We start from the raw sequence: 25,840 nt of genomic DNA, 5'->3' as shown, positions 1-25,840 counted from the left end.
TCAATGCTGTACAGTAGTGGCATAAAGAGGAGGTGATTGGTGAGATTGGTGAAAATTGTGGATTTCGTTTCTCTATAAAAATTTGGCCGACAAAGATTCGTTTCGGAAAGTTTCAAATTATCTCAACAGGATGGAGATTGTCTAGTTATCGGATAGTTCATGGTTCTGTGTTGTATTGGACGAAACTGGGACGGCATGCGGGTTTTATTGCTATTACTACTTGAACTACGTGGGGATGCGACTAATAATGTCGTTGGTGTAATAGTTGGTGTATTTGAGGTGCTTTGTGGTGGCTGTCGTGTGTGTCGGGGTGTTGTGTTTGTTGTATAGGTTTGTTGATGGTACCTGGATCGACCACGACGTGGCAGTGATTTCTGTTCAGACATTGGCGATAGATCCGATGACGTACTCGATTGATTACCGTGATAAATTATACCTGTGTGTTCAACGGAATGGAGCGGCATTAGTAGTGTGGTAGTTTGGTGGGGTTCGATTTGGTTGTTGTTCTTACTATGTTTGATTTTGGCATCTAGCTGATTGGAAGACTCCGTGCGGCTGGTCAACGGATCTTGGTCGGAGTCTGACTCCTCACTTTCAGGTTCCGTTTTGCGTGAATGTCTTCGTCGATTTTTCGAAGTCTGTAACGAATTTCGAACATTTACAATTAAGAAGAATTTTAAAAGTCGAGCTTCGGATTTTCAGACGGGAAGAATCATCTGAGGACAAAAATTAGCGACTGCCTATCGGGGTAATGTATTCTCATGTAGCAAAAGTTATGTGTGAACTAATGAAATAGAGAAGCATTCTGATGATTGCTTGCCGTCTTTGAAAGGTTAATGGAAACGAGTATCGCGTCAATAAGTCCCATTAATCTTCCGTTTAAATCCGTTACACTAAGCAACTAATATTGGCGTTGATAAGTTAAATTAAACAAAACGAAAGTCTCTAATTAATCAAACGTTTCGATAAGAAAAAAATAATTTCGAACTAAATGCAAAGCCAATGAAAGAAAAACGCACAATATTATAGTAGGGCGACGTTTTTTGCAGTTGTCTAAGTACCGCAGGTGGTGGAGATGCACATCCTTCCTGCAAAGCCCGTTCGTGGTACATAAATGAATGAAGTAACGTGTTGGCCGGTCCTGTATGATGAGGCTGCGCCAACGTACTAGCTTCGGATAGCTGGAACGTTGCATATGGTGAAATATCTTCGGAAGTTTCTGAAACACAAAATCGATCGCTAGAATGATTCAGTGAAACTTTCGTAGCAAAATGAGATGAACCTGGAATTTTGTCTGAATTTTGTAAGGCAACTTTGTGAATGGTTGCGTAATAACGTTCTCGTTGTGCCGCTTCGTTATTTTGTCGATTTTCTAATGTTTCCTTGTGCGATCGACTACTTTGGCCTAAAAATATTATTGGAGCGATTCAATTCTGGATCGAAATTCATGCGGAATGACAAAACACTTACGATGCTTGTAACAAAAAATGGAGCAAATCAGGGTAAGGATCAGTCCTGTGGCCGCAGCTATAACTGGAATTAGGAAATTCACATCCGCATAAAAGAGAGGAGATCGTTGACCCTTTTGAATGAGTTCAGGTGGTGGTGGATCTACAAAATGATAAAGTAAAGGGTGGGCGGACATGAGATCGAGAATAGTTGAATCAATTTGAAAGGACATCCTACCGCCATCTTTAGTTAGAGTAACGAAAGAATAATCAGCGTTTGAGGTGCCCGCAACGTTGTGCGCCTCCATTTTTAATTGGTATAACGTTGAGGGTGTCAGACCAGAAATTGTGAATCTAAAAACGGAATCAAAAGTTGCAAACATTTTTACAGAAACTATTCCGGATAAATTATGGCTAAAAGCATATACCTTCGTTGAGGCTTTAGCGCATTTGACACTAAAATCCACTCATTATCCTGTCCTTCCGAAATTGCTCTATACTGCAAAACATAATATAAAATTGGGCATCCATTATCCGGCCATGAATGTAATCTCAGTACAATTGATGTGGAATTAGGTGCTAGCAGAACGGACGCACCAGGGATGCCTTTCAATTTTATTTTTTCATTAAGTCGACGGTACTGATTTACGAATATTTCTTGACAGAATTACCTGGCTGTTGTCCTTGCGTTCTTACATGAAGATTCGTGCTGGCTGGTGATGTTCCAATCTTATTCGTTGCGGTTAAATATATTTGATACGTGCTACCGCACAGTAGCGATTTCAGTTCATGACTGGATGCATGTCGAGACAATTGCTTTTCTTCAAGATTCCCGTGAGTTTTCCGATAATGCAATGTATACTCAGTAATGGGAGCGTTGCCATTCGAACTGTCTTTCCAGTGCATTAAAATGCTGCTGGATGTAGCACTAGTAACATACAAAAATGGTGGCCCAGGTGGAACCTGAACTATAAGATTGTATGTCAATCGATCTGTTCCCACTCCGTTGTCAACTGTGCAACTGTAAAGAGACTCGTTTAGAAGTGTATGATGCAAAGAAACCACTCCATTTATACCTGTAATTCCCTGTATCACTCAGTTGAAGGTTCGACAACATCAGATCTCCCGAATCGTGAATTTGAACGTTGTGAGTAGCACCTTGTCGTAAAGGAACATCACCTTTAAACCACTCACGACGGGGCTTACCAACAGCTGTACAAGCTAATGATGCCGAAGTTCTCCATGCTCTTATAATGGAACCGCCAAACGAGACAATTTTTGCGGGCAGTCGATTCGATGTGATCGCTGTTGCGACTCTAGAACTTTTACCTTCGCCTACTCTCGTCGAAGCTGTTACCCAGAATTGGTATTCAATGTGCGCTTGAAGACTTTTCGCTTCGTAGTATAATTGTGTCGACGGAAGATTTCGTTTTTCATGGTTTAGTTCCTCACGGCCATTTACGACTCTTGTGTATAAATTGTACTTGGTAATTATGCCATTAGGTTCAGTCGGAGGTAACCAAGATACGTATAGTGATTGAGGACCGCTAACTACAACTTTGATATCGGCTGGGGTTTCTGGTGCTATTATAAGGAACAAACAAACAAAATTTTGGTCATTGTCATCACCGCATTAGCCACAGTATTTTACCATCTTCTTCCGTGCGACAAAATGTGGGATTAGACATTACGCCATCGCCCATTCGTGTGAACGCAAGAACTTGAACGCTGTAATTCGAATATCGTTTCAATCCACTTAGGACCGTTGTCAGGGCAGTTGTTTTCCTTGTTTCTATTTCGCTGCCACTACTCATCGAATCGATAACTAATTCGAAATTCAATTTGTAGCCCTGTAATAGACCATTTGAGTGATGATCTGGCGGAGGCTGCCAAGATATTTGTAAAGATTGTGACGTTAAAGCCGCACAGCGAACATCTTCCGGTGCACGACTTGGAACTGTAATTGAGAGTTTTATAGTAAGCAACATTGACGAAAGCTCTGGATTCACTTGCCATCTTCTAATGTTTGAGCTGTAGCTGCTTCCGATAATGGACCAGGTCCAATTTGATTAAATGCTTGAGCTACTAGTGTATAACGAGTATATTTCGCGAGACCACTTAAGACTAATTCTCCCGTTCCGCCTTCACCATCTCCCGATACCGAAGTAAAATTATAGGCCGATGAACTAGACGTCGACGATTTATAGCCAATATTATAACCTTGAATTTCTCCGTGCCTTAATTCACCTAAAGGCGGGAGCCATGTAACTAGAATTTCCGTCGATGATATCGGACGGGCATTAAGATTAAGTGGAGGCCCTGCTGGTCGCTGCGGTTCAGTTTTTATGGCAATTTCTTGGCTCGGAGCACTCTGTCCTGCTGGACCCTCCGCAATAATACGAAAAGTGTACCTCGTTGCCGGCTTTAAGGGTTCCACAAGCAAAGTGTATTGTGGAGGATTTAATTCAATTTGATGCCAGGGTCTATCTATTTCCATGTATTCGACTATATATTTGGTCACTTCAGCGGCATCTCCTCCTCTTGGTTGCCATTTTAAATTTACTGAGCGACTGGATATCATAACTGCTTCAAGCGCTGATGGTGATTGCGGAGGTTCTTGCACTTGAAGTTGTACTAATTGTTGATCTCTGCCGTAAAGATTACTTGCTTGGCAAAAATATGGACCACCGTCCGTACTGTCAACATTCGTTATTTGAATGTCAGCAATTATACCCTCGGGTGTAGATTCTTGTTTTACCGAGACTCTACAGAAAGGTAAAATGAATTGTTAATAATGCACAACAAACGAATAAAGAACTACAAAGCGTTCAATGACTCTGTCGTTCCTACCTATAATTCGTAGACGGATTCAATTCATGTTTTCCTGCTCTTAACCATACTACACTTATGGGCTTATCCCCATTCACCTCACATTGCAAATTGGCGGTGTCTCCCTTTTTTACCGTTATCATTCTTGATGGTGCCGAAAAGTATGGCGAAGCTACGAAAATGTAATAAGAAACAATTTTCATCTAATGGACAGCCAAACTCAAAAACTTAATTTCCTTACAATTAACTTTCAATTGAATCACCTTCCCAATTCCCGTTCCAATGCCATTGTGTGCTTGGCACAAATAAAAACCCTCTCTATCTTCCTTCACATGTTGCAGCAATAGTGACCCATTTGAAAGTAATTTCGTATACGGTCGTTCTCTCACTTCTTCATAATCTCCGGATTTGCTTCCTGTTGTCGTTCGTTACAATAGCCGCAAAAGTCAATGTGTGAAAAAAAAAAATTGTTTGATATAAAAATAATGAGTTTATTGAAAAGCGCTTTCCAGAGACCTCAATAAGTTGATAGCGAAATATGTTCAGTTCATGTTCATGACTAAAAATGGGATGGATAAAACTATTGAATTTTTACCTGTTGCTTTTTTCCAAACGACAGTTGGTGTCGGAACACCTTGAGCTTGACAGTGTAACGTTATGTGCCGATTTCGTTCCACACTCATATCGGTTGGCTCGACAATCCATCGTGGTGGTACTATGTTATTAAATGGTTTCGAAATTTAAGGAATCGAATTAAATTTACTGATTGGCAGATGTTGTATACAAAGTCATATGTATCAGGATTTGGCCAAGCATAGCTCTCTATAGCAGTGTGCGTGTATAAGCTCCAATTTAAGCTCTTTAAACTATTTTCTGATTTAATTTTTTTTCCTGTTTGAATGGATACGTAATGTGGTTTGAAATTTTGGGAATCAGAAGACATATTAAGGTAAGCTCAGTGTTGTAATACTTAGATAGTTGGATTGCTAAACTTTCTGCACTTAGAGACAAGCTTTTCAAGTAGGGACTGACACAAGATTACAAGACTTTTTTTGAGATTTCAAACGTCGCGTTGTATTGCTTTGGTGAATCCGAACTTTACTTGAGATAATTATGTGCATGATGACTGAAAAACACTAGAAATTGAATTGAAATTTGGAAATAAACGAGACCGGAACTATAGACCTCTTGCGTATGAAGCAAAAGTATTCTCCGTCAGCATAGTTTGTGATTTATTTTTTCACTTTGTATACTTTGGGGATGTCACGCAGATCGCCACTTTATTAGATACGCGGGAACACACCCTTTCCATCCAAACAAATTCACCAAAATTGAATTTGTATGGTGTGGTGAATTTTTTGTATGAAACGTGGTGTGTAACTGCATCTGCGTGACCTCCCCAAAGTATACAGCCTTGTTTAAACATGAGGTTGTTTACAACGACGGACGTCGCAAATGTATTCCAGATTTTTCTATAATTGTTTGTAATTGTTTGTCAATGAAAGTGATCATTTGAATCCATCTTTGACCAAATATCACAGAAAGAATTGAAAAATCGCTTAAACTTGATAAAACTTTACGACAGAGCTCACTTTTGAATATTTTAGTTCTGAAAATTCTGAAAAAATCGGAGTTTTTCGAAATTTGCGGAATTAAAATTGCCAATAATAAGCCCTGCCTTACGGTGTCTATAGCCCAAAATTTCAAACACAAATACAAATCAAAAAAATAAGCCATTTCAAATATCGATTCGAATCCTTTGAAAGCAGAACGCAAATTATTTATTATCAACACAATCTCATAAAAATTAAAAGCTTTAAGCTTAAGCAATATCGATTATAGATACTTATATAAATATTTTGTTTGTTTGTTTTGGAAAAAGCACACCACGCCGTGGGTCTACGTTAGGCCAAACGTTGATGATATTTCTGGTTTAAAACAAAAATAAATAATCGAAATGGAAAAATATTTCAAAATAAAATAAAAATCAAATCAAAACAAAACGATAGTAGGCATTTTATGTATGGGGTCTAAGATATACTGGCATGGGGAATTGCGAAAGCATTTTGATATATAAAAATATTTCTTTTTATTGATATATAATGAGTTTAGTGATGGGACTAGCTTGCATCGTCACATAATTCCAAATAAAATAAACCAAAATCCATTATGACCAATAAGATGGTTTAAACAAATTCAGGTTTCACGTATCTAGAAAAAGGGGTGGTCGCGGACTATGTTGATTCAACGAATTTTCGTTTCATTACAATCGATTTTCCAATTCACCGATTTAATAAAACTTAAACATTAAATCAACATACGAATCATAATGTAGGCTGGGAATTGATTTGGACTTCTACTCCGGTTCTTAGCTCACATTGACTATACTTTTCATATTTAAAAAAAATAATCTTCGGGTCCAACAAGTAGCAGGTTGGATACATTTATTCAACTAAACATACATGCTGAAGCTCGATGGAATTTTTCATAAAATTATCTGAAACTAGACCGATCGAAAGAATAAAGCTACATCATCGTTAGGCCGATTGTCAATGTACTGGTATTTCAGGTTTGACTTTACAAAAAGTTAATTGACAAGGAGTAGCAACAGTTACTCCAATGTAGACAATTTTACGATCATGACAAAAAAACACATGCAATAAATCCGAGGAAAATTATTGTAATCGACATAAACTTACTACGCAAACTAATTATTTCTTAAAATTTTAATTTTATTCGAGCTCAGAATAGAAGGTCTGGCTATCTCTGTAGATAAAAAGTCAATTGACAAAAATTTCGAACAAAATTCCATCAAGCATTCTAAAAGCTACAACGTGCGAACTTCTAAATAGATAGGAAAAAAATGTGAAAAATAAAATGTTTTCGATTTTCTTCGTTCTTTTTTTTGTGCAAATGATTTACCTGGTGATCTGCCGCAAACCCACTGCGTGCCAAAGCAACTGGGAGGGGAAGACACATTTTACGGTGTACAAAATGGTTATATAACAAATAAACTCAGGTTGCACGGGTGGTTTTGAATTATTTTTTTTTGGATATCAGGTTAAACAAAAACTAATTTTGCTTTTTATACAAAAAAAAGTATGCAGACTATTTATACTATACCTTTGACCTGTAATGAGGCTGTATATTTTACTTCAGCTGCTGGATTGGTGGCAACGCATGTGTACTCGCCGGAATGGCTAGCAGATAGGGAAGGAATACTGAGGAGGGACGAGTACTGGTCTAAAGAAGTTATGTTAACCCCTAACAAGAGAGGCAATGATTCGCCGTCCTTTTGCCAACGCAATTCTAAGGGAGCATCGCCCCGCGAAACACCACAAACGGTACGCGTTCGCATACCCTCAGCCAGTCCGTCTTGGGAAAAGGAAAAAGGCTCAATAGCTGGAGGAACTGGAATACAAGAATAGAAAGAAGAAACAAATATGAGAGACAGGAACCAAAAAAAATTTTCTACAAAAACCAAGTTTTTCGTGATGTTTCCGTTCAAGGAAAAATTAAAATGGTTACCATTAACCAACAACGACTGGGAATTTTCCACTTCAGCAGCCAAATTCTTGACACAACACGAATAATTGCCGGTGTGATGGGATGCGAGATTTTCGATGACCAATATACTGTTATATTGATCCACGTGTTTGATCGACATATGCTGTGACGGATCAATTGGACGGCCATCCTTACGCCAAGTTATCGTCAATGGTAAATCGCCCTTTACCACTGAACACGTTAACGATGCACGATCACCTACGTTCAGCAGCAACGTTGTTGATTGGAATGAGCTAAGCTTTGGTGGAACTAGAACATAATTATTTTATTTACAAGCAAACGTTTATCGCTCCATTGTTTCTCTGTGACAATGTTATAATATCGCCATGATGTCCAAGTATACCGGTAAGTGATCGGCAAGAACGGAGCATTTACTTTTATTGTGTATAACCATCGCGCATAATGCATTCAGATCTCATTAATCTTATAAAAATGACAAACGTATAGCGATATGATCATAAAATCTGTTACTTCTTTCGTTTTAAAGGTTCGCCTAGAAAATCTTTTACTTCGTTTTTTTTTATCATAGAATTTTCCGCGCAAAAAATGACATTTTAACAACACGTGAAAATGCTAAAATATTTGCTAGCCAACGTCATCAACGCATTGAAAAGTGTGTTGTTTTAGCACTGTGTGTCAGATTACACCACACCGCATAGGCTTTGTTTTTTTTTAGATACCATCGATGACATAATACTCGTTGCTTTTATAGTTTCAAGATCAATCACTTCACTTAGACTTCAGTGAATTCAGAGAAGTTTTGAAATATTTCTTCCATTGGTTTTCACAATAAATGGTCCACATGTTGCCATGACTAATTTAATATATAAAATGCGACCTGATGAGCTGTAAACCTTACCACAATTTTTACGTTTATTTTCTAGGTTTCACAAAACATCCATGCGGAAAGAAAGAGTTTACATTTGTAACAGATTTCTCCTTTGGAAGGTTAAAATCTCGGTTGAAAGTATAAAAACTATTGCCACTGAAAATTGCTTTGGTACCGATAGTGTCATTTACAAAATATAAAACGCAATTCGCTGCAGAGTTAACTTTATGTAAAAAAAACACACGTTCGCTAAATACTTATTCAAATGATAGCAGCGAACATAGAGTTTATTTGCACAAAAAATTGCACAGAATCTGTATATTTATGCCGTCGCAAACATTTCGTTCGTTTACATTAAACCACAAAGCCTCCACCTCTTCAGCAAGTTTTTTTCTTCTTCTCTACCATTTCATATTATTATGATGACTTTTCCCTTCTGTAATTTAAATAAACGCAAGGTTTTGTTGTTGTATACGGTAGAATTAATTTTAAATTGTATGCGGGCTCGGGGAGAAAATAAAAATTTTACTCGGAAATGATCGGGTAACGGATATGTGATAAGAGCGAAACCTGGAAAATTATTTACTTTTACCCGAATTTAACGAAACTTATATTTATTCTGTCTGAAAGATATCAAGGGATCCATTCTCTGTTTGATACTAGACAACACGTTTAAATGTTTGCATACAAATTGAAACCATTGTCTAGGTCTTAAAAACAAAAACTGGCATAAACATGAGATGGAAATGCATCCAAAAATACTAGCAAAGTGAGGTGAACGAATGAAGCACTCGATCCTTATACAGCGAAATGTGTGGCAAAACGAATGAAGTAATAGATTATGTATCAAATTTTATGTGATACCATATAAAGATAATGATTCACAGATTTAGTGATTGCATCGCAAAACGTTTGCCGTTTCTTAAATCTCCTCATTTATTCAATTGTCCTTTTTGCAATATTTTGCTGAACGTTTTCTTACCTATAACCGTAACTTCACCACTACGTCTCGCACTATGTCCTTGTTTATTCCTTGCCCAACAGGTATAAACACCGGAATCAGCTGTTTTCTGAACAGGATTTATTACCAGCGAACCATCGATCTGCACTTTTTGACGGATATCGTCTGGCAGCTCCCTACCACCTATAACATTTTCATTAAGAGAATTAATAATCGTCAATGACACGATGAATGAATGTAGACTGCATTTAGCTAAAGTTTTTTGATTTCCATTTCAATTAAGAATTAAATATTTTTATTTTTGTCATTTAAATATCCGTAGGTAAAAGAGAGGGGACATCTAATTTTCTTAATCCGCTTAAACAATCGATCGGATCAATGAGCGAATTAATTTGATAGCATTGAAGTAACAATTTTAATGCCATAATGCTTCTGAACATTGTTTTAATTTTTCTGCAAGAAGGAAGATAAATGACATAGCTTTATAATGGTTCGTTCTTATACCATTCGATCGCGTAATTGATTGAAACATTCTCATTTTATATAATACACATAAATCCAAAACGGAACCAAACGCCCTCGCAAAAATGAATAAACTTTATAACTCTACTTAAACAAATGTGATAATAAAATTACTACAACCTCCATCAAAAATAAAAGTAAGGAAAAACAGGGAAACGCATATTTTTTACAAATTACACAATTTCCTATTCACATCGTTATGTTTCCCTCTGGGTGTAAAAATAACAAAACTTGGCATTCCAGTGTACCTCTTTCCCAGTGTATCTCTTCGATTGGGTATCCAGCGACCGGGCATTTTAGATGTAATGTTTCCCCAGCCACAGCAGTTACCTTGGGTATAAGCCGAATATATGGGAGACCTGAAAATTTAAGAAATTGATCGCATTTATCATATTTTTGTTGGAGCATTTTTCTTGTTTAAAAATACACGCAAAAAACCATCAACCAAAAAATAATAACAGTCTGATGTAATGGAACCTATGTATCCGAGAAATTCATACAGAGCCATGTAGGGTAAATAGTGTTCATTAGGGGAGTGTTCTACATTTGAACGTTTTCTCTAATTAAGGACTCTTGTAGGCAATTTAGAACATCTTTTTGGCTATTTGTCATTTTAAAGGAAAATATTTTGAGGTGTTGATTTCGCATTTTTTGATCGATATCCTTCTGATAAAATTTTCTTTGCAAAAATAGCGGAAATGTAAACAACCGGTAAGTGGTTAATCTTTAAAGTAATCAAGAGTATGATGGAATGAAAAACAATGATTTTTCATTCAACTCGTCCACTAGATTTTTGATACGACAATCACTAATCACTAAATCTGTTACTTCTTTTGTTGAATGAATCGGTATTTCTTTCATACAAAATCTGTTACTTCATTTGTTTTGACACCGCTATATAAGACGACTTTAACCAGAGATCATCGGTATATACCTTTAAAGAGTAACCATCTGATCAATTATTGTTATTAATCTGGAAGATTTGAAGTTTTCGCATGAGTGAAACAATCTTTATTTCACTGGAAATACGTCCAAACTTAAGTACATACACGCACCTGACCCAGTTAACCTAAAAAGTATTTTTAAATTTATGGATCTCGCTCAGCTACAGAATACACACCGCTGATTTAATTTTCTCAGAACCCTTAATTTTCCTGATGTAGGTCAATTAAATTAGCTTCAAATTAAAACTGTTCAGAATAAATAAAAACATCAACTCTACGACCGACATCGACATCAGTTTTATTTAAATACTAAATACTAGTCTACGTACCATATATATTCAAACGTGCAGAATGTGAAACTTTGCCAGCTCGATTCTGGGACATACATGAATATTCGCCGCCATCTTCTACCATGACATGGCTAATATTGACATGGCTAATAACATCACCATGGACGGTAACATATTGTCCAATCATAAATCTGTGTAAAGAAAAAAGTTATGGGAATTGAGTTAGATAAAATGTGACTCAAGCGAATTTCAAAATATGAGATTCTCGATGGGAGTAATAGATGCTTGAAACTTTTCTTCGTATTTTTCTTTTCAATTTAACTTAACACTTCAACATCCGGTTCACCGCAACACTTTGAGGCAGCTTCCAATAACTGTAACTTTCCTTGCATCGCATGTATTCATCGTATAATTAGAATTAAAATGTTGAAAAGCGACTGTGAAAATTTAATTTGCTACGTGTAGAAATTTCAGCTAAAGCCCAGCGGAGTGGGATGAGTTCTTTTTGTACTAGATTGTGTAACAAAATGCAGCCGACTCCCAACCACCCAATATAACCTAAATTTACGGCAACATTTTGTTTTGTCTCTAATGGAAATAATGTTCTTGTGTATTCATGTCTCGTCTGTTTCGACAGCAACTTCCTACATTGTGATAGTAGCGTTTACAACATTTTCTGCTACGATTAGAAATGAAGTTATTTCCGTTTTTAATCGAAGGTGCTTGAAATGTTTTATCTCTGAAGCTATCAATTTATTCGTTACAATGGAGGAATAGGTTGCGTCTCAATTGTTACAGTAAATTGACACCATGTGCCTTTAGTTTAAACTATTTCGACAAGTTCACCTATGAATATTTGCAACCCCACTATATGAGATCAGTTCGAAGCAAGCTTTTTTCAATAATTATTTTTGTGTGCCGCTATAATCTACGCATATTTTAACACTGGCTGGAAACACTATTCTATAGAGCCTGAAACAATTCAACCTGATCTACCGCTAATGACTTGCTTCAACATAACAGACATTTCTGGTGAAGAAACTTTATAGTTTTCATGTCGTTGCCATTAAATACGTTACTCAACCATTTGCTACTTGTCCCATTACTCTTCTATTCAGAACAAAACGTGGCCATGATGAATGGCACATGAATATGGACCTGCACATTTATAATTTCAATAGACTGAAACGTTCAACTTAGTAGCAACCAAACAATTCATAAATATAAATTTCCCATATCTTGCATACTCCTCCTTACTGCTAAAATATCATTCACAAAAACAACATCCCACCAACTACACAGCAAAATTTGCAATCTAATTAAACTGTAGACACTTCATCTACAATTTCTCGTATGAGCTTTTAATATAATTTCGAAGCAAATTTTGTCGTCATAACACAATTATTGATAGTAGAGTGGAAAACAGGGAAAGCGCTCAACGTAATGATATTAGCACTGGTGTTGCAACAAAACACATCGTATAGAATATGTATTTAAATGGCTGGTGATGCTTATCGTTCTTAAATTAAAGGAAAAAATGTTACGAAAATACAACCGTAAACTCATTTGAAAGCATTTCATATAAGCTAAGATATCCGTTGCTGTTTATGCAAGACAAAGAATTTTTTCCATTACGAGTTCCGTTAGCATACCATCCATAATTGGGTCAATCTCATTGAAATTCGCATTATTATGCTTTAAAATTCGTATTTTTAATTCTTTTGTTTGTGTATCAAGACATCGTTTTTTTTTACAAAAAGAAGCAAATTATTCCTGGACTTATTCGACACCTTAGTTTTCTAACAAAAAAAAGGAAAAACGAAAGGGGTGGCTAAAATCGTAGCTAAAATTTCATTGGAAACAGCCGACATTGTCGCATACTACCAAACCCACAATTCTGGACTCTTACTTAATATTCAAATAACATTTTTACGATGGTTATACGCATCGTGTAAGGACGTATTATTTAAGAGGAAAATATGTTGAAAGACGACAGCTACAACAGTTCAAATGTTGAAAATATAATTTACTTAAACAGACCCTCGAAACATTAATTCATCCCTTGTCTCTGACGGAGGTACAATTTAAAACTTCCGTCCAAAACTACAATGCTACGATAATAATCAAGTTATTTGTATGTTGATTTTGTAGTTTCGAATATGACCGCAGATTTCAATCCTATTTCTATATAATTACTGCCCGGTTCGTCAATTGATGAATAACTTGTTTTGGGATTTCTATCCTATATACTCTTTCGTCCGAAAGTTCAGCTAAAGTTTGTAATGTAATTTAAAAATGTGTATATCACAAAATCGAGTTTGTTAGTCTCTATTTCGTAGCACCGACATGAGTGACTCATACTGATTCATATTTTTAAGTTTATTGCAGACTATCAAATTTAGTTAGCAGCTCCTAGCACACACACTGGTGTCAACTGTACTGTACATTTACATCGTTATGTCCAACTAATTCTAAATTTAATTTTATTGACATTGAGTGCATTGCAATATCAAATAATAATTAGTAATGAATGACTCTCAGATAGTTCATGTACAAAAAGCAAGAAATTAGCCCAATCAATTTGATATCTAAATTACGAAACATCTCATTTCAAAAGCTGGACATAAAATTGATTTTAATCATTTAAATAGACATTTGACGACATCAAACAAAAATCCATTTCAATGTATTAAATGACCTATGAACCTTTGTCGGCTCTACACATTCAAATAAGCAATTCCTTGAACAGATATTATTATCCCATCCACATTCATTTTAGAAGGTAAGCACATAATGAGACAGCAATGAGTGTTATAGTGTATAGATGAAGTGAATTCCCATGATACTTTAATTAAGATATAAATTACCTTCCATTTGTTGGCAATGGAAATCCATCTAAAGTCCACTTCCACTGCGGAGTTGGATTTCCGGCCGCAGAACATTTTAGTGAAACGGCTGGACCGGGTTGAAGAGTTTGTTCGATGAAACTGTATAGCAGAATCGGTGGAGCATCTGTGAAATTGATGAATGTCATTTTCATTTGGTTTATTTCGCGTATTATATTTGAGCTTGAAATATATCGGTAAAATCACTTCTGAGTGAATGTTAAAATAGAATGAATAAATCAGTTTCTCATTTCTTAGAACAAAACAAGAAGTGATTCATATTGTTATTCCAAATAAAGGTACTTAAACCAACAAACTATTTTGCTCTTATTTAGTAGCCACTCAGAATTTCCTATGAATCGTGTGAGGCTAATTCGACAAAAAAAATAATTTGTGTAACGATAATTGCCCGCTATCTGATCTGCGCTATCTTGTATTTTAACAAAGAACATTATATTTAGTTAATTGGTTTATAAAAAACAATTACTTGCGCTCTGACTTCTCAAATTTATTGCGAAATTTAACACGACAGCATGAGAGGTAAATTCAGGAAAATTATTATTTTTGATTCTCTAATTAAAATAAATATCAAAATTCTCAACTTGCTAAAATTGGATGCTTTCATTACGTGAAACTGTGAAAAAAGTTGTACAAGTACATACGTTTTTCACTTAATAGCCTAGTTTGAACTGAAATAAAATTATCAAATTCCTTTCATGCCAAGTCAAATCAATTCTGGTGGTGCTGATTACCGTTTCTGGATTATACGCCCAACAAATATATCCAGAATGTCGAACACAAGAAGAGTTTGCCACGATGTGGCCAGATTTCGAAGATCCAACACGATACTTTTTATGTACGGGATACGAACGATTTGTCAGCCGATCGTGTGCTCCAGGCACATTATTTAGCTTCTTCCATCAAACTTGCGTACATCCGTGGATGTGGGAACCACCAGTTCGACCAACGACAACCACTACGCACGGACCAACACCAACGACTCCTACTCCTCCTACCGTGCCACCGACAAGTATTTATTGCAATAAAAATAATTTTATCCCTATTCAGGATTTTACGTTTGTAGCATCGACAACTTCGACGACACAGCCTCCGACAACGACAACAGGTAAAGCACTTTATTTTAATTGAAAATCCATAAGTGTGACGGAGAGTGACGTAAAATTCCGTATATTGAGTTTTGAGTTTTTTGAGTTCTCAGGCGGCCACTCCTTAAAAGCCTAAAATATCTAATCAAGAATCTTTTGCCTGCAGCGTAGAAGTTTTGCCTTACATAATGAACTTCATTTTATAGTTCTCGCTCAACTGCAATGTCTTATTCGACGAAGTAATATAGAAAGTTTATCAGTGTCAGGGGAGATAAAGTAGAAAGTTTCGTTTGTTTCGGTTTCTGACATTTCCATCAAAAGTGTCTCCTACAAACAGTATGTGGATGGATTTTTATATATATATATCCCTTTTCTACTTAAATTTTAACACTCCTTAATTTCTGACATGACACGTCAGTATGTGTTGTCGTTATCGATTGCGACGTAATAGTACGTGTTCGTCGATTTTATTAAAGCCACTGGAATGTACTACTAGAAGAGGATTTTTTTTTAAATTTTCCTAACGAATGTTAAAGGTCTTTCTTTTAGCGAATGAGAGGTTTTCAACACTAGCCGGAGGCGAGTCCTGGAATCGAATTCGTTAAAAAATCCTTTTAGCCCGGGATCCTTGTCGTATGAGCCTAGCTCTACCGATTGAGCTATCTGACAAAATATATAAGGCCTAATATTTGAGAATTGATTCCCCATTTATTCCGTCAATCGTTACAAATTTCGAGAGCCAAGCTCCTAAAATTAATCTGAAACCTAACTAAATTCCTAAATTATGAGGCATTTTAAACGGTGGCTGCATTCTATAAACTAGACTACTTGTCAACAGATAATGTTTTTTTTAGGCTCGACGACGTCTACAACTACAAGGCCCACTACAACGACATCATCAACAACAACAACAACAACTCAACCTCCAACACCTCCTACATCAACAACAACTACTCAACCTCCAACACCTCCTACATCAACAACAACAACTCAACCTCCAACACCTCCTACATCAACAACAACAACTCAACGTCCAACCCCTCCTACACCATCAACAACGACAACTCCATGTCCTACACCTCCAACAACAACAACGCACTTACCCACGCCACCGACAACAACAACACATTTGCCTACGCCTCCGACCACAACAACGCATTTACCGACGCCTCCGACAACAACAACGGGTTTCCCTACTCCTCCTACATCAACAACGATTTTCCCGACGCCTCCAACATCAACTACGATTTTTCCTACACCTCCAACGTCAACCACACTGTTCCCTACACCTCCAACATCAACCACACTGTTCCCTACACCTCCAACATCAACCACGCTGTTCCCGACGCCTCCAACATCAACCACACTTTTCCCTACGCCACCAACCTCAAGTACACTTATCCCATCGCCTCCGACACTAACTACAGGTAAGAATCTTAAATTGTATCTATTGTCTTTGAAGTAAATACAGTAATTCATTTTCTAGAACCACCAACAGGTGGGCCTCCTACACCGATAGGTATAACCGAAGGCTCTGTACTCTTGGAAGACATTAAACTTAATTTAACTTAATCTATAATTATTTAGTTCCCTCACCCACCACCGAAGCCATCACACCTCCTACACCGCCTCCACCAACAACAGGTAGAGTAAATCAATGTTTATCGAAAACGAAATTAGTGCATATGACCGATTGACAGAATGTCTGTTACTATAAAAGCAACGAAATAATTTTCAGTTCCTACAACATTACCACCAGTACAGCCACCAACGCCACCAACACCTCCTCCAAGATCAGCCGATCCACAAAGTTATTTCCATCAAACGTAATAAATTTTAAATTTGAAGTTATCGTTCGTTTCTTGCAGATGATATTGGTGCTATTGATGAAACCGACGGTACGAACAGAGATGCGTCGACATCGGTTGCCAAATGGTCAGAGGAAAATGTTGTTGCCCATGTCAATATGGAGGTCATTGGGCATATGAACAAAGAGACGGTTTCAAATGAGTCAATAGGAAACATTGTTATTTTAGACCACACTGATTTTTGAATTCAAATCTTATGCTGTATACGAATCTAAAAGCTTTGAGAAAACTGCACTGACATTCTTCTTACAATAAATAAAGGTTGCAATTGACTTATTTGTGTGTAATACTAATTTTAGTGATTAGAACAACTAGTCACACTCGAATTGGAATCGTAAAGCTAAGATAATTCGATGTTATTTTCCCACAGCAGCCAGAAAACGTAACTGTTACAGACCTTCATTAAAAATGTCTTCAAAGCAAAGAGAAAAGTGGTTTCCCTTTGGGTAGGACATAAGATTTTCATTGACATTCCTGAATTCTTGGACTAGATGTGAGATTGTTATAATTGTCGAGTCTATTACTTCTTTCGATTCGATCTAGATATTCAACAAAAAATTAATTGATCGATTGACAAAAAATCTTTTACTTCATGAGTTTATCATACATTTCCCTATACACATATTGCATCGTCGTTTAGTTGTGTCGACGTTGTCCATAAAATATGACATGATATGGGCCAAAATTGGAATCATTTAGGGTCGATATACTTTTATCTACATACATCACTCGACTATTTGTACTACGTAGAGAAAATCAGAACAACAAATTGGCTTCAATTTTAAAAACAAACATTCATCAACATTTATTTCATGGAAAAACGATGGTGCTTTCGTTTGCAAATGGTAAAATGGACGAAATTTCGTCGAAAGCTTTGATTAATAGCACCGAATCATGAAATTGTGATCTATTATACAGCTCGACATTGATATACAAAAGCAATTAATTACTTATAACAGAATCACTGAAAAACCGATAAAATTGTAAGAACATAAACAACATTTTCGCTTTTTCATTCTTGGGATCGAACCATGGAATGAATGGAGATGAAGAGGAATCTATTGTGAACGAATTTTGCAGTTATATTCACATTCTCCGTATTCATATACATACAAAAACATTGCAACTATAAGGACGACGTCGCTTAATGTCTTTTCATCTTATACAACTCATACATATAGCATGGCTTAGCTGAACAATATTCGTCTTTTATAACGCAATAAATTCTGAAGCGTTGAAAATTTGTTAAATGGACTTGAAAATTGCTGTGGTTTTCCTCGGGTGTTTAAAGTGTTGCAGTGTGTTACTATGAACGTTTTATACATAGGTACACACAGTTGACTATAACACGATGTAAAGAGCCCACACCACCCACATTTACTTTGAGGCTATAGAGAAGTTGCTGGCTGCGATTAAGTAGGTGAATTTTCAATTTTGAAAATCTTTAAATTGGATTTGCGTTAAATGAAGAAAGTTTTCAATTTATCAGCGAATAGCGAGTTGTATAATGAGTTTTAAAGTGTCTGACTGTCTGATTAATAAAACTTTTTGAATTTCAAAAGAATTAAATTTAGATGTTACATTACGCTGTGTGCCCATAGTTTTGTTACAACTTTTCATTTACTCAAATGAACTCGTCAAAAAATTTTATTTTTATTTTTCATGAAATTATCAGAATTCTGTGTCTGACTTTTCGACCATTTGATATTTTAAAGCGTTTTAAGTCTAATCCATTTAATGTGAATGTAATATCAAATATGAAAGGTCGGATGTAACTTCACGAACTCCAAACTTCGCACATTTGATGCTATTTGTGCATAAAGTTCTTCACCATGATAAATGGTTTAAAAGCTTCTGCAGACAGGTTTGTCAACAGCTACAACAAAAAATGACAATGAGCTCTGGCTTGTGTGTTTTTGTATTGCAAAATGTTTTTGTTGATGAAAATGAAGTAAAAGATTTCCTACAAATTTTTCGAATTAACTTATATCAAAGGAAATAACAGGGTCTATAGTTATACAATTTTGACTCGTTTCGATACCAGTATCTATTGTTGAATTACAGTATAAGATCATTCATAAAAAAACAATGGAAATATCTTCTATTGCAGTGTAGACCCGGACGGAAATACTTTCGTCGAAGTAGACATCTTCAGAGACAGTTTTCTTCGAGGTTTTCTTTTAAAAATATTGTTCTGACTGAGGTTTGAACGATGCAGTCTGTGAGAAAGCAAAAAACTTTTCTACAACTCATTTCCAAACTTTGGTCGCTGGTTGAGAAAAGATTTTACTGAAAGAATTTTTTTATTTCAAAAAGTGTCAACATTTTGAGCGTCAAAAGTCATGAGAAGTAAATTTCCTGCATTGAAAACATCATCTGAATATATTTTTTTCTATAACGAGATTGAGGGCTACACAAATACATGTATCAAAAGAAAACTCGAAACCGCTTTCATTGACATCATATATAAAAACGACAGCCTACGATTAGACTCTTGAAGCGTTTGGAAAGTAATCGTTTTGAGGAAACGTAGGAATATAAATTTAATTTACTTATGTATGTATGTCGTTCGAACGAGCAGACAGGAAGTGGTACACATAAAATAAAAATCACAGAACTTTTACACCGTATATATTTACCAAGTAAACGATTTTATTTCGCTCGACAACAAATTTCGTTATAAAAAAAGAGAGGAAGAAAACGTATAAAAAATAAAATTAAGTTGACATCCAGCAAAATTTAATTATTTTAAATAACACGCAGTATACAAAAAAATGATGACTCATAAAACTGGAATGGATTTTATAAAAATATAAAATTGGTAAGAAAATACGATGGAAAATAATAATAAAAAATTCCCTTTTTTAACACAAGACTATAACATTTTTCCCTTACTGTATATAGCAGGATTGGGATATATGAATGGTGTTACCTGCAAATAAAAGATACACTTTTAGGAGACTAAACATGAAGGTATAATCCAACCTAGCATACCCCCGCCCATATCTTCCTGGCTACAATGATGTATAATATAATATACCTTCACTTCTTTGCGAACGTTTATTCAGTCTGTAAATTCGATGTTACTCGTATGGCATGAACGGTAGTTGTTGTATACAAAGTACGTTTGAAAATAGAAATAGATGCTCGAAGGTAGCAAAAACGTGCGACAAATTCTATTGAATAGAACTTCTTTCTATACTGCATAAATCTTTAGAAATCAATATAACACCGAGATTCGACATCGAATTCCAAACTTTTCTGTTATAAAACGGGACGCATTTTTTTCAATCAACAGCAAGTGAATAGCGTAGTATTTTCGTCTAGATATATTCAACGAAACGGACATTTCTCGTTTTGAAAAATGGCAGGATTTTTTTTCGTGTCAAAATTCTTTTATAACTTTATTTGAGTCAATTTATCAAAAATGAGCACGCCTTACCTCCTAGCTGCAGTTCGGCTGATGCTTGGAATGTGTCACCTTCTTCTCTCCGCACGACACACTGATACATTCCTTTATCTTCACGACCCACTCCAGTTATCCTGCGAAATAAGTTTATGCAAGTTTTAATAGGTTCTGATTGGCATGTGATTATTCTTTGGAATTCGATGATTTGTTACAAACTAAATAAATGTTTATAAAGTGAAGAAAACATGATCGAGGAAAAGAGCTTAGTCTAATCTAATGAAATTCATATTTTCGTCATTAAGCGTTTAAAATAAAATTGAAAAAAATCAATCTCATGTTCTTACATTAAAGTATCTCCGATACGACCAGAACTAGGCAACTGTCGTCCATCTTTAAACCAAGTGATGTGTTGTAATCCAACTGCTGCTCCATTACTAGTCACAACACATCGAAATTCAGCAGAAGCCGCCATGTGTACACTTAAAAAATTTGGTTGAATATCCACTTGTAATGGCGTTGCGACTGTTAGTCGTAGATCTGCACAAAGATAGTTTGTTTCATTTTTGTTGACGAATTTCGTATTGCATGTAAATCATTCAATTCACCTGCGCTGGCTTCTCCTCCAGTGTTTGACGCTGAACATTTATATGTGCCACCATCTTCAGCAGTTACAGCTTCAATGGCTAGAATTGGACCTAGCAAACGAATTCTAGGACCACTGAGTACCGGCAGTGGCTCTATACCGTTGTGCGTATACCATCTATGTATTTAAAGGAGAAGATATTTTTGATTTAATATTTTGTTTTCATTTTCCTGTGCACTTTCCAAGTTCTTTTAATCGCTTTTGAATCTGGCTTAGATATTTTAGGTAAAGTTATGAATCTAATTACATAGATAGCACACACTGGCTAAATTAGTAATCTCGTAATTCGAACTTCGAATGTGAAACAATGCGAAAGAAATTAATTTAATATGCAACACATAAATAAAGGAAGCGTACTTTGTATATATGCAGATTATGCCCACTTCTATGAATATTTGTTTCCCTTATTGCAATATTCTATGCGCCAACATCCACAGCACCATTATGAATGTATACATAAAACATAGTTGCAAGAATTGCAACCAACTTGCACCAACCGACATACAAGTTACCACCGGACGCCTGCAAGCCTGTATTCATTAAAGCAGTGCCTCAGGCACACATTGAAACAAGTTTCCTCCATACCTCAGTCCACATTATCTCGTTCACAATTTCACCACAGTTGCAATGGCGTTTCATATATGGAAGCAATAGCTGGGTAGGTTAGATACCTATATGCAAATGCATATATGCGAAGGCAGAGCCGCATCTCATATGAAATAAGGATTTTTTTTACTACCGTAAGGTAATGTGGAAATTATTGCAATAATATTTCAAAAAATGAGTGTAACAAAGATTGATGTCCTCGTGCACTCGCTGCATTGTACTTAAAAGATTGCAGTGGTCCGATAAATTTTACTTTCGACGTTCTTCAGGAAAGTTTCGTTACACTAAATTTATGTTACGTGAAAGCAGTGTACTTAGAGTTTTGAACGATAAGAAGTTCTGAAGAAGACTTTCGTCAACGCACAGTTTTCAGCTATTTGTAGAAAAAGAACCTGGACCTGTAGATTTGTATTTGGAACGGAAATGTACGAGGACATCGATTCACTTATTAAATAAAAGTTTGGATCTTAAGGCCAACGTTCATCATTGAATTCACTCCTGCCTTTCACCCAAAAGTTTTTTTTAGCCCGTCTCCCATGATCCATATGGTTTCTGTATGTTATAAATGCAAAGCACTTGGCTATGCATTAAAAGCAGTTTATCTGGATAAATTGTATGTAGTTTTTCATGTTCTGTTGTACCGAAAATTTTCTGCATATTATTCTCTTTTGCATATGTGTATACCATATATACCATTATCTATCCATGACATGTATGTAGGTTTAGGGTGAAGCGACACGTTATTTCGAGTCAAGAATTCAATTTTGAAATTTGAAGTGAAATTCCCTGACTTATTTGCTGTCTTTGGTATTTTAATAATGTGGCACGATTTTTACACGCTGCCGGAGCCAAATCGATTCAGTCAGAAAAAACCCAAATAAAATATGCACAAATTGCTCAGTGATATTAAAAAAACCGATTGTGTAGCAATTGTAAAATGGAACGGCCACCCTAGCACAGATTGTAGATATTGATGTTAGGGCTTTTGTTTCAGATGCATATGCCATTGCAATGTATACCCATTTACCCATTCACAGGTTAGACAATAAATGCATCCAATGTGATTGTCTAAATTTTTGGAAGCAACGAGTCTTATACGTTTTATGCCCCCATATAAAATATTGGAACATTCATTTCATTCTCCGAAGAATGTACATTGTGTAATTGTGTAGAGAAATATGTACCGAGTACGTATATATATGCTGTGTGTATCCCGTATTCGTTTAGGGAACAATGTAAAACTATTTTTGAATGCATTTGCATCATATTCCCGTTTTTAAATTAAATAAAGAAGTAAAGAAATGTGTAAAGGGATTTTACGAATTTAAAGCACGTTGTAAACATTTGTATGGAAGAGAATTTTAAGTCGAACAATTTCGTTCGCTTCGTACATTCTGTCCATTGGGAATAATGCCATCAAGTCTCCAGTAAATGCAAAAGTGACGTTATTTTGATCCGTGAATTTTAAATAAATTTATATTTTTACCTCTCACATTCTTTTAATCCTTTGCAGTTTTATGGCAATGAGCGTTTAGAATCGTTAGAATTTAATGTGGAACGTAATGGTCAATGCAAGAATATTTTATGACAAGGTGAGAACGAGCTTTCAAATATCAAATAAAAAAAATTGTAGTTAACAGACTACCTGCAAACAAAAGTGATGAAATTCATCAGAAATTTTTTTATTTAAATTACTTTTGCATGGACATATGGATCGTATATCCCATCATTCATAATATGTATAAATAGCTTTTGCGTGTTACGGCATGTTTCATTTTCATTTACATTGCCTAATCACGTAAAGCATTGAACTTACGAGGTTCCAAGTTGTTATTTGACAAATGGGGAATACAGCCCTCCCCTTCGGGTCGGGCTGTAACACCCCACTTATCAAATAAACAACTTGGAACCTCGGAAGTAATATACTATTACCGATTCAAATGTTATTCCATAAACTCTGTTTTAAATTTCCATTAATGATCAAATTTTCTCCTTTACAAATGGCGAGCGTGTCACGGAATAACCATTAAATCTGTTACTTCTTTTGTTAAGCAAGTCTTTAAATGTTCGGTACAGAACGTTAGGTATTTCATGATTACACATTTAAAGCAGAATACAAGCCCGAGCTCCTAGTTTATGTTCATGTATTTTCTTATAACGCACATTTGGATGTTGTATTCTTACTACAACCGCTAAAGTCCAAGTTGCTTCATCATCGATTTCACATTATTGATGTTTTCAGCAATAAATACACGGATAATATTACCACGATTATCAACCATATTTTCGACGAGTGCTGAAAGAATCGTTGATGAACTAACGTGGCTCATATACAATTCTAGGATATATTAATCACCATTCAATTTCTAACTTCTTGCTCACTAGTTGCACATTGTGCAATTAACAAATATTTCGGTGAAAAACTAATCAACTCATCTCTTTAGTTCGTTGGCTAAAATATTCCTATATTTTCTTAAACGGTGGCATCATTAACATAAAATGAAGTAATTAAACTTCCGCCATTGGCAAAAAAGTACATTTTCCTAGTGGATTTTTTGTTGTTATATGAAATTAGTTTTTGAAATATTAATTATGAAAGTTGCAATTAATCAGACCCATCACAGTCGACTGATTTTTGGAATGCGCAATGCAGTCGTTTTTTTCCTCCCTATTTTCAGTTGTGTATATTGTAGAAAATAAAAAATGGGAAAATAAAAAAAAATGAAAAATATGGCCGAATATATGGAAATTTCAGGCATTTTCACAAAATAATGATGCTGGAGAGAGAGTTTTCTGTTTGGCGTAATTCGTTAGTGCTTTTTTTTCGTGGTCGTTATATTTAGGTGAACTCAGATTATACACACAAGTTGTATATATGTGATGGAACAGCGTTTTATATGTGCCAACAAATTTGAATTAAAAACGTTGCATGTTCTACACAACCCAGAGGTTATTAAATATGAAAATGGTGTTACGTAACGTAACACCATCATCATCGAAATGGATAAAATGAAAATAATACTTTGCCTCCCCAAATATTTTCTGCAATCCGTTACAAAAATTCATTTTTAATGAATATTTTTACTGCACCGGTTGAAGGAAACGAATTTTTTTTTATTTCTCAATTTGTATACGATTTATCCAATGTTTGTTCGACGTATTCCACAGTTCGTTCTGCAGATGAGTTATAGTACTCATTTTCATGATTGTTAATTAAATGCGTTACCTGCCGGGTGATGGCTTAAGAAATGGGATTATTAGGCGTTATAAAACCGGAATAATGTTTGGGAGGGCATGAATGGTATGAATAATTGGAATGTATTTCGTTTGAAGGAAAATATACGTATTTTACGGTACGATACGCTCAGCACATTGTATGCGTGCGTACAATTCAACTGTTGGCCAGTACAAAAAAAGTAAAATAAAATTAGAGATCTTTCCAATGCTAAGTTTTGCGATTATAATACATTTCAACGACAATTATATCATCATTCGAACCGCGAGTTGTCGATCAATAGATTTAGCCTACATTGTCTTTAGTCAGGCGAATTTTCTTGCAGACTTGATATTTGTTGACAGCTTTTACAGCTCGTCTGCTGACTCTTTCAACGACTCAATAACCGTTATACAAATGAAAAAAAAAACTTTCAAAAATTGTTCCAGCGAGATATGAAATAACTTTCACATAATGACCACCTGTGTACATCCAATTTTGTGTTGATTATATAATTTTCGTTGTATTGTCCCCCAGTCTACGTCACTAGCATATATTTGCAAGTTTTGTATAAAACCGTGGTGGCGAAATGTGGTATACGAATATGGGCTGTGCGTTCGTTAATATAAAGAATGTATGGCATGACATAAATTTCAGAACACAATAGCCCCAGTGTTCCACATAGCCGATTATATACAAAGTGTGGCTGGATTTTCAGT

The 25,840-nt window shown here is 35.7% G+C and overlaps 2 protein-coding genes across 9 annotated transcripts in view; one reads left to right on the top strand and one right to left on the bottom strand.

The window, feature by feature from the left end:
* The window catches only part of LOC119073426 (Down syndrome cell adhesion molecule-like protein Dscam2), a 55,968-nt gene that overhangs the window by 3,430 nt on the left and 26,698 nt on the right, over positions 1 to 25,840 (bottom strand). Inside the window, exons 6-28 of one of the 7 annotated variants that reach the window (XM_037178887.1) lie at positions 21,264 to 21,418; positions 21,003 to 21,195; positions 20,692 to 20,792; positions 14,258 to 14,402; positions 11,430 to 11,581; positions 10,405 to 10,515; positions 9,656 to 9,817; positions 7,806 to 8,093; positions 7,401 to 7,688; positions 4,873 to 4,992; positions 4,519 to 4,692; positions 4,299 to 4,449; positions 3,462 to 4,213; positions 3,100 to 3,405; positions 2,525 to 3,032; positions 2,120 to 2,469; positions 1,877 to 2,054; positions 1,687 to 1,802; positions 1,471 to 1,611; positions 1,283 to 1,405; positions 1,062 to 1,219; positions 512 to 638; positions 346 to 436 (exon numbers count right to left, since the gene is read on the bottom strand). In XM_037178887.1, coding sequence (XP_037034782.1) covers positions 346 to 436; positions 512 to 638; positions 1,062 to 1,219; positions 1,283 to 1,405; positions 1,471 to 1,611; positions 1,687 to 1,802; positions 1,877 to 2,054; positions 2,120 to 2,469; positions 2,525 to 3,032; positions 3,100 to 3,405; positions 3,462 to 4,213; positions 4,299 to 4,449; positions 4,519 to 4,692; positions 4,873 to 4,992; positions 7,401 to 7,688; positions 7,806 to 8,093; positions 9,656 to 9,817; positions 10,405 to 10,515; positions 11,430 to 11,581; positions 14,258 to 14,402; positions 20,692 to 20,792; positions 21,003 to 21,195; positions 21,264 to 21,418 — 4,890 coding nt within the window. Of the gene's footprint in view, positions 1 to 345; positions 437 to 511; positions 639 to 1,019; positions 1,220 to 1,282; positions 1,406 to 1,470; positions 1,612 to 1,686; positions 1,803 to 1,876; positions 2,055 to 2,119; positions 2,470 to 2,524; positions 3,033 to 3,099; positions 3,406 to 3,461; positions 4,214 to 4,298; positions 4,450 to 4,518; positions 4,693 to 4,872; positions 4,993 to 7,400; positions 8,094 to 9,655; positions 9,818 to 10,404; positions 10,516 to 11,429; positions 11,582 to 14,257; positions 14,403 to 20,691; positions 20,793 to 21,002; positions 21,196 to 21,263; positions 21,419 to 25,840 lie in introns of all 7 variants that reach the window. The other 6 variants (XM_037178881.1, XM_037178882.1, XM_037178884.1 and 3 more) reach the window with 6 other exon arrangements.
* Positions 14,732 to 17,521, top strand: LOC119073544 (mucin-2-like). 2 transcript variants are annotated; one of them, XM_037179096.1, is made up of 9 exons: positions 14,732 to 14,815; positions 15,000 to 15,305; positions 15,360 to 15,401; positions 16,236 to 16,808; positions 16,868 to 16,900; positions 16,969 to 17,025; positions 17,120 to 17,191; positions 17,250 to 17,258; positions 17,378 to 17,521. In XM_037179096.1, exons 1-9 carry the CDS (start codon positions 14,809 to 14,811, stop codon positions 17,389 to 17,391), a joined length of 1,113 nt encoding a protein of 370 aa, XP_037034991.1. In that variant the 5' UTR covers positions 14,732 to 14,808; the 3' UTR covers positions 17,392 to 17,521. The 2 variants fall into 2 exon arrangements, with proteins under 2 accessions (XP_037034991.1, XP_037034990.1); XM_037179095.1 differs by having other exon boundaries at positions 17,250 to 17,521.

Source organism: Bradysia coprophila, unplaced genomic scaffold (assembly GCF_014529535.1).
Source record: "Bradysia coprophila strain Holo2 unplaced genomic scaffold, BU_Bcop_v1 contig_138, whole genome shotgun sequence".
Classification (NCBI taxonomy): Eukaryota; Metazoa; Arthropoda; class Insecta; order Diptera; family Sciaridae; genus Bradysia; species Bradysia coprophila.
Note: the sequence above shows the minus strand (reverse complement) of the source record. Positions and strands in the feature narration are given on the sequence as shown.

What these genes read in the sequence shown, in the direction of transcription:
- LOC119073544 (XM_037179095.1), top strand. An exon ending in TCCTACCGTGCCACCGACAA is followed by an intron (nt 15,306 to 15,359) that starts GTATTTATTGCA and finishes TTACGTTTGTAG; the next exon opens with CATCGACAACTTCGACGACA. An exon ending in GCCTCCGACAACGACAACAG is followed by an intron (nt 15,402 to 16,235) that starts GTAAAGCACTTT and finishes TGTTTTTTTTAG; the next exon opens with GCTCGACGACGTCTACAACT.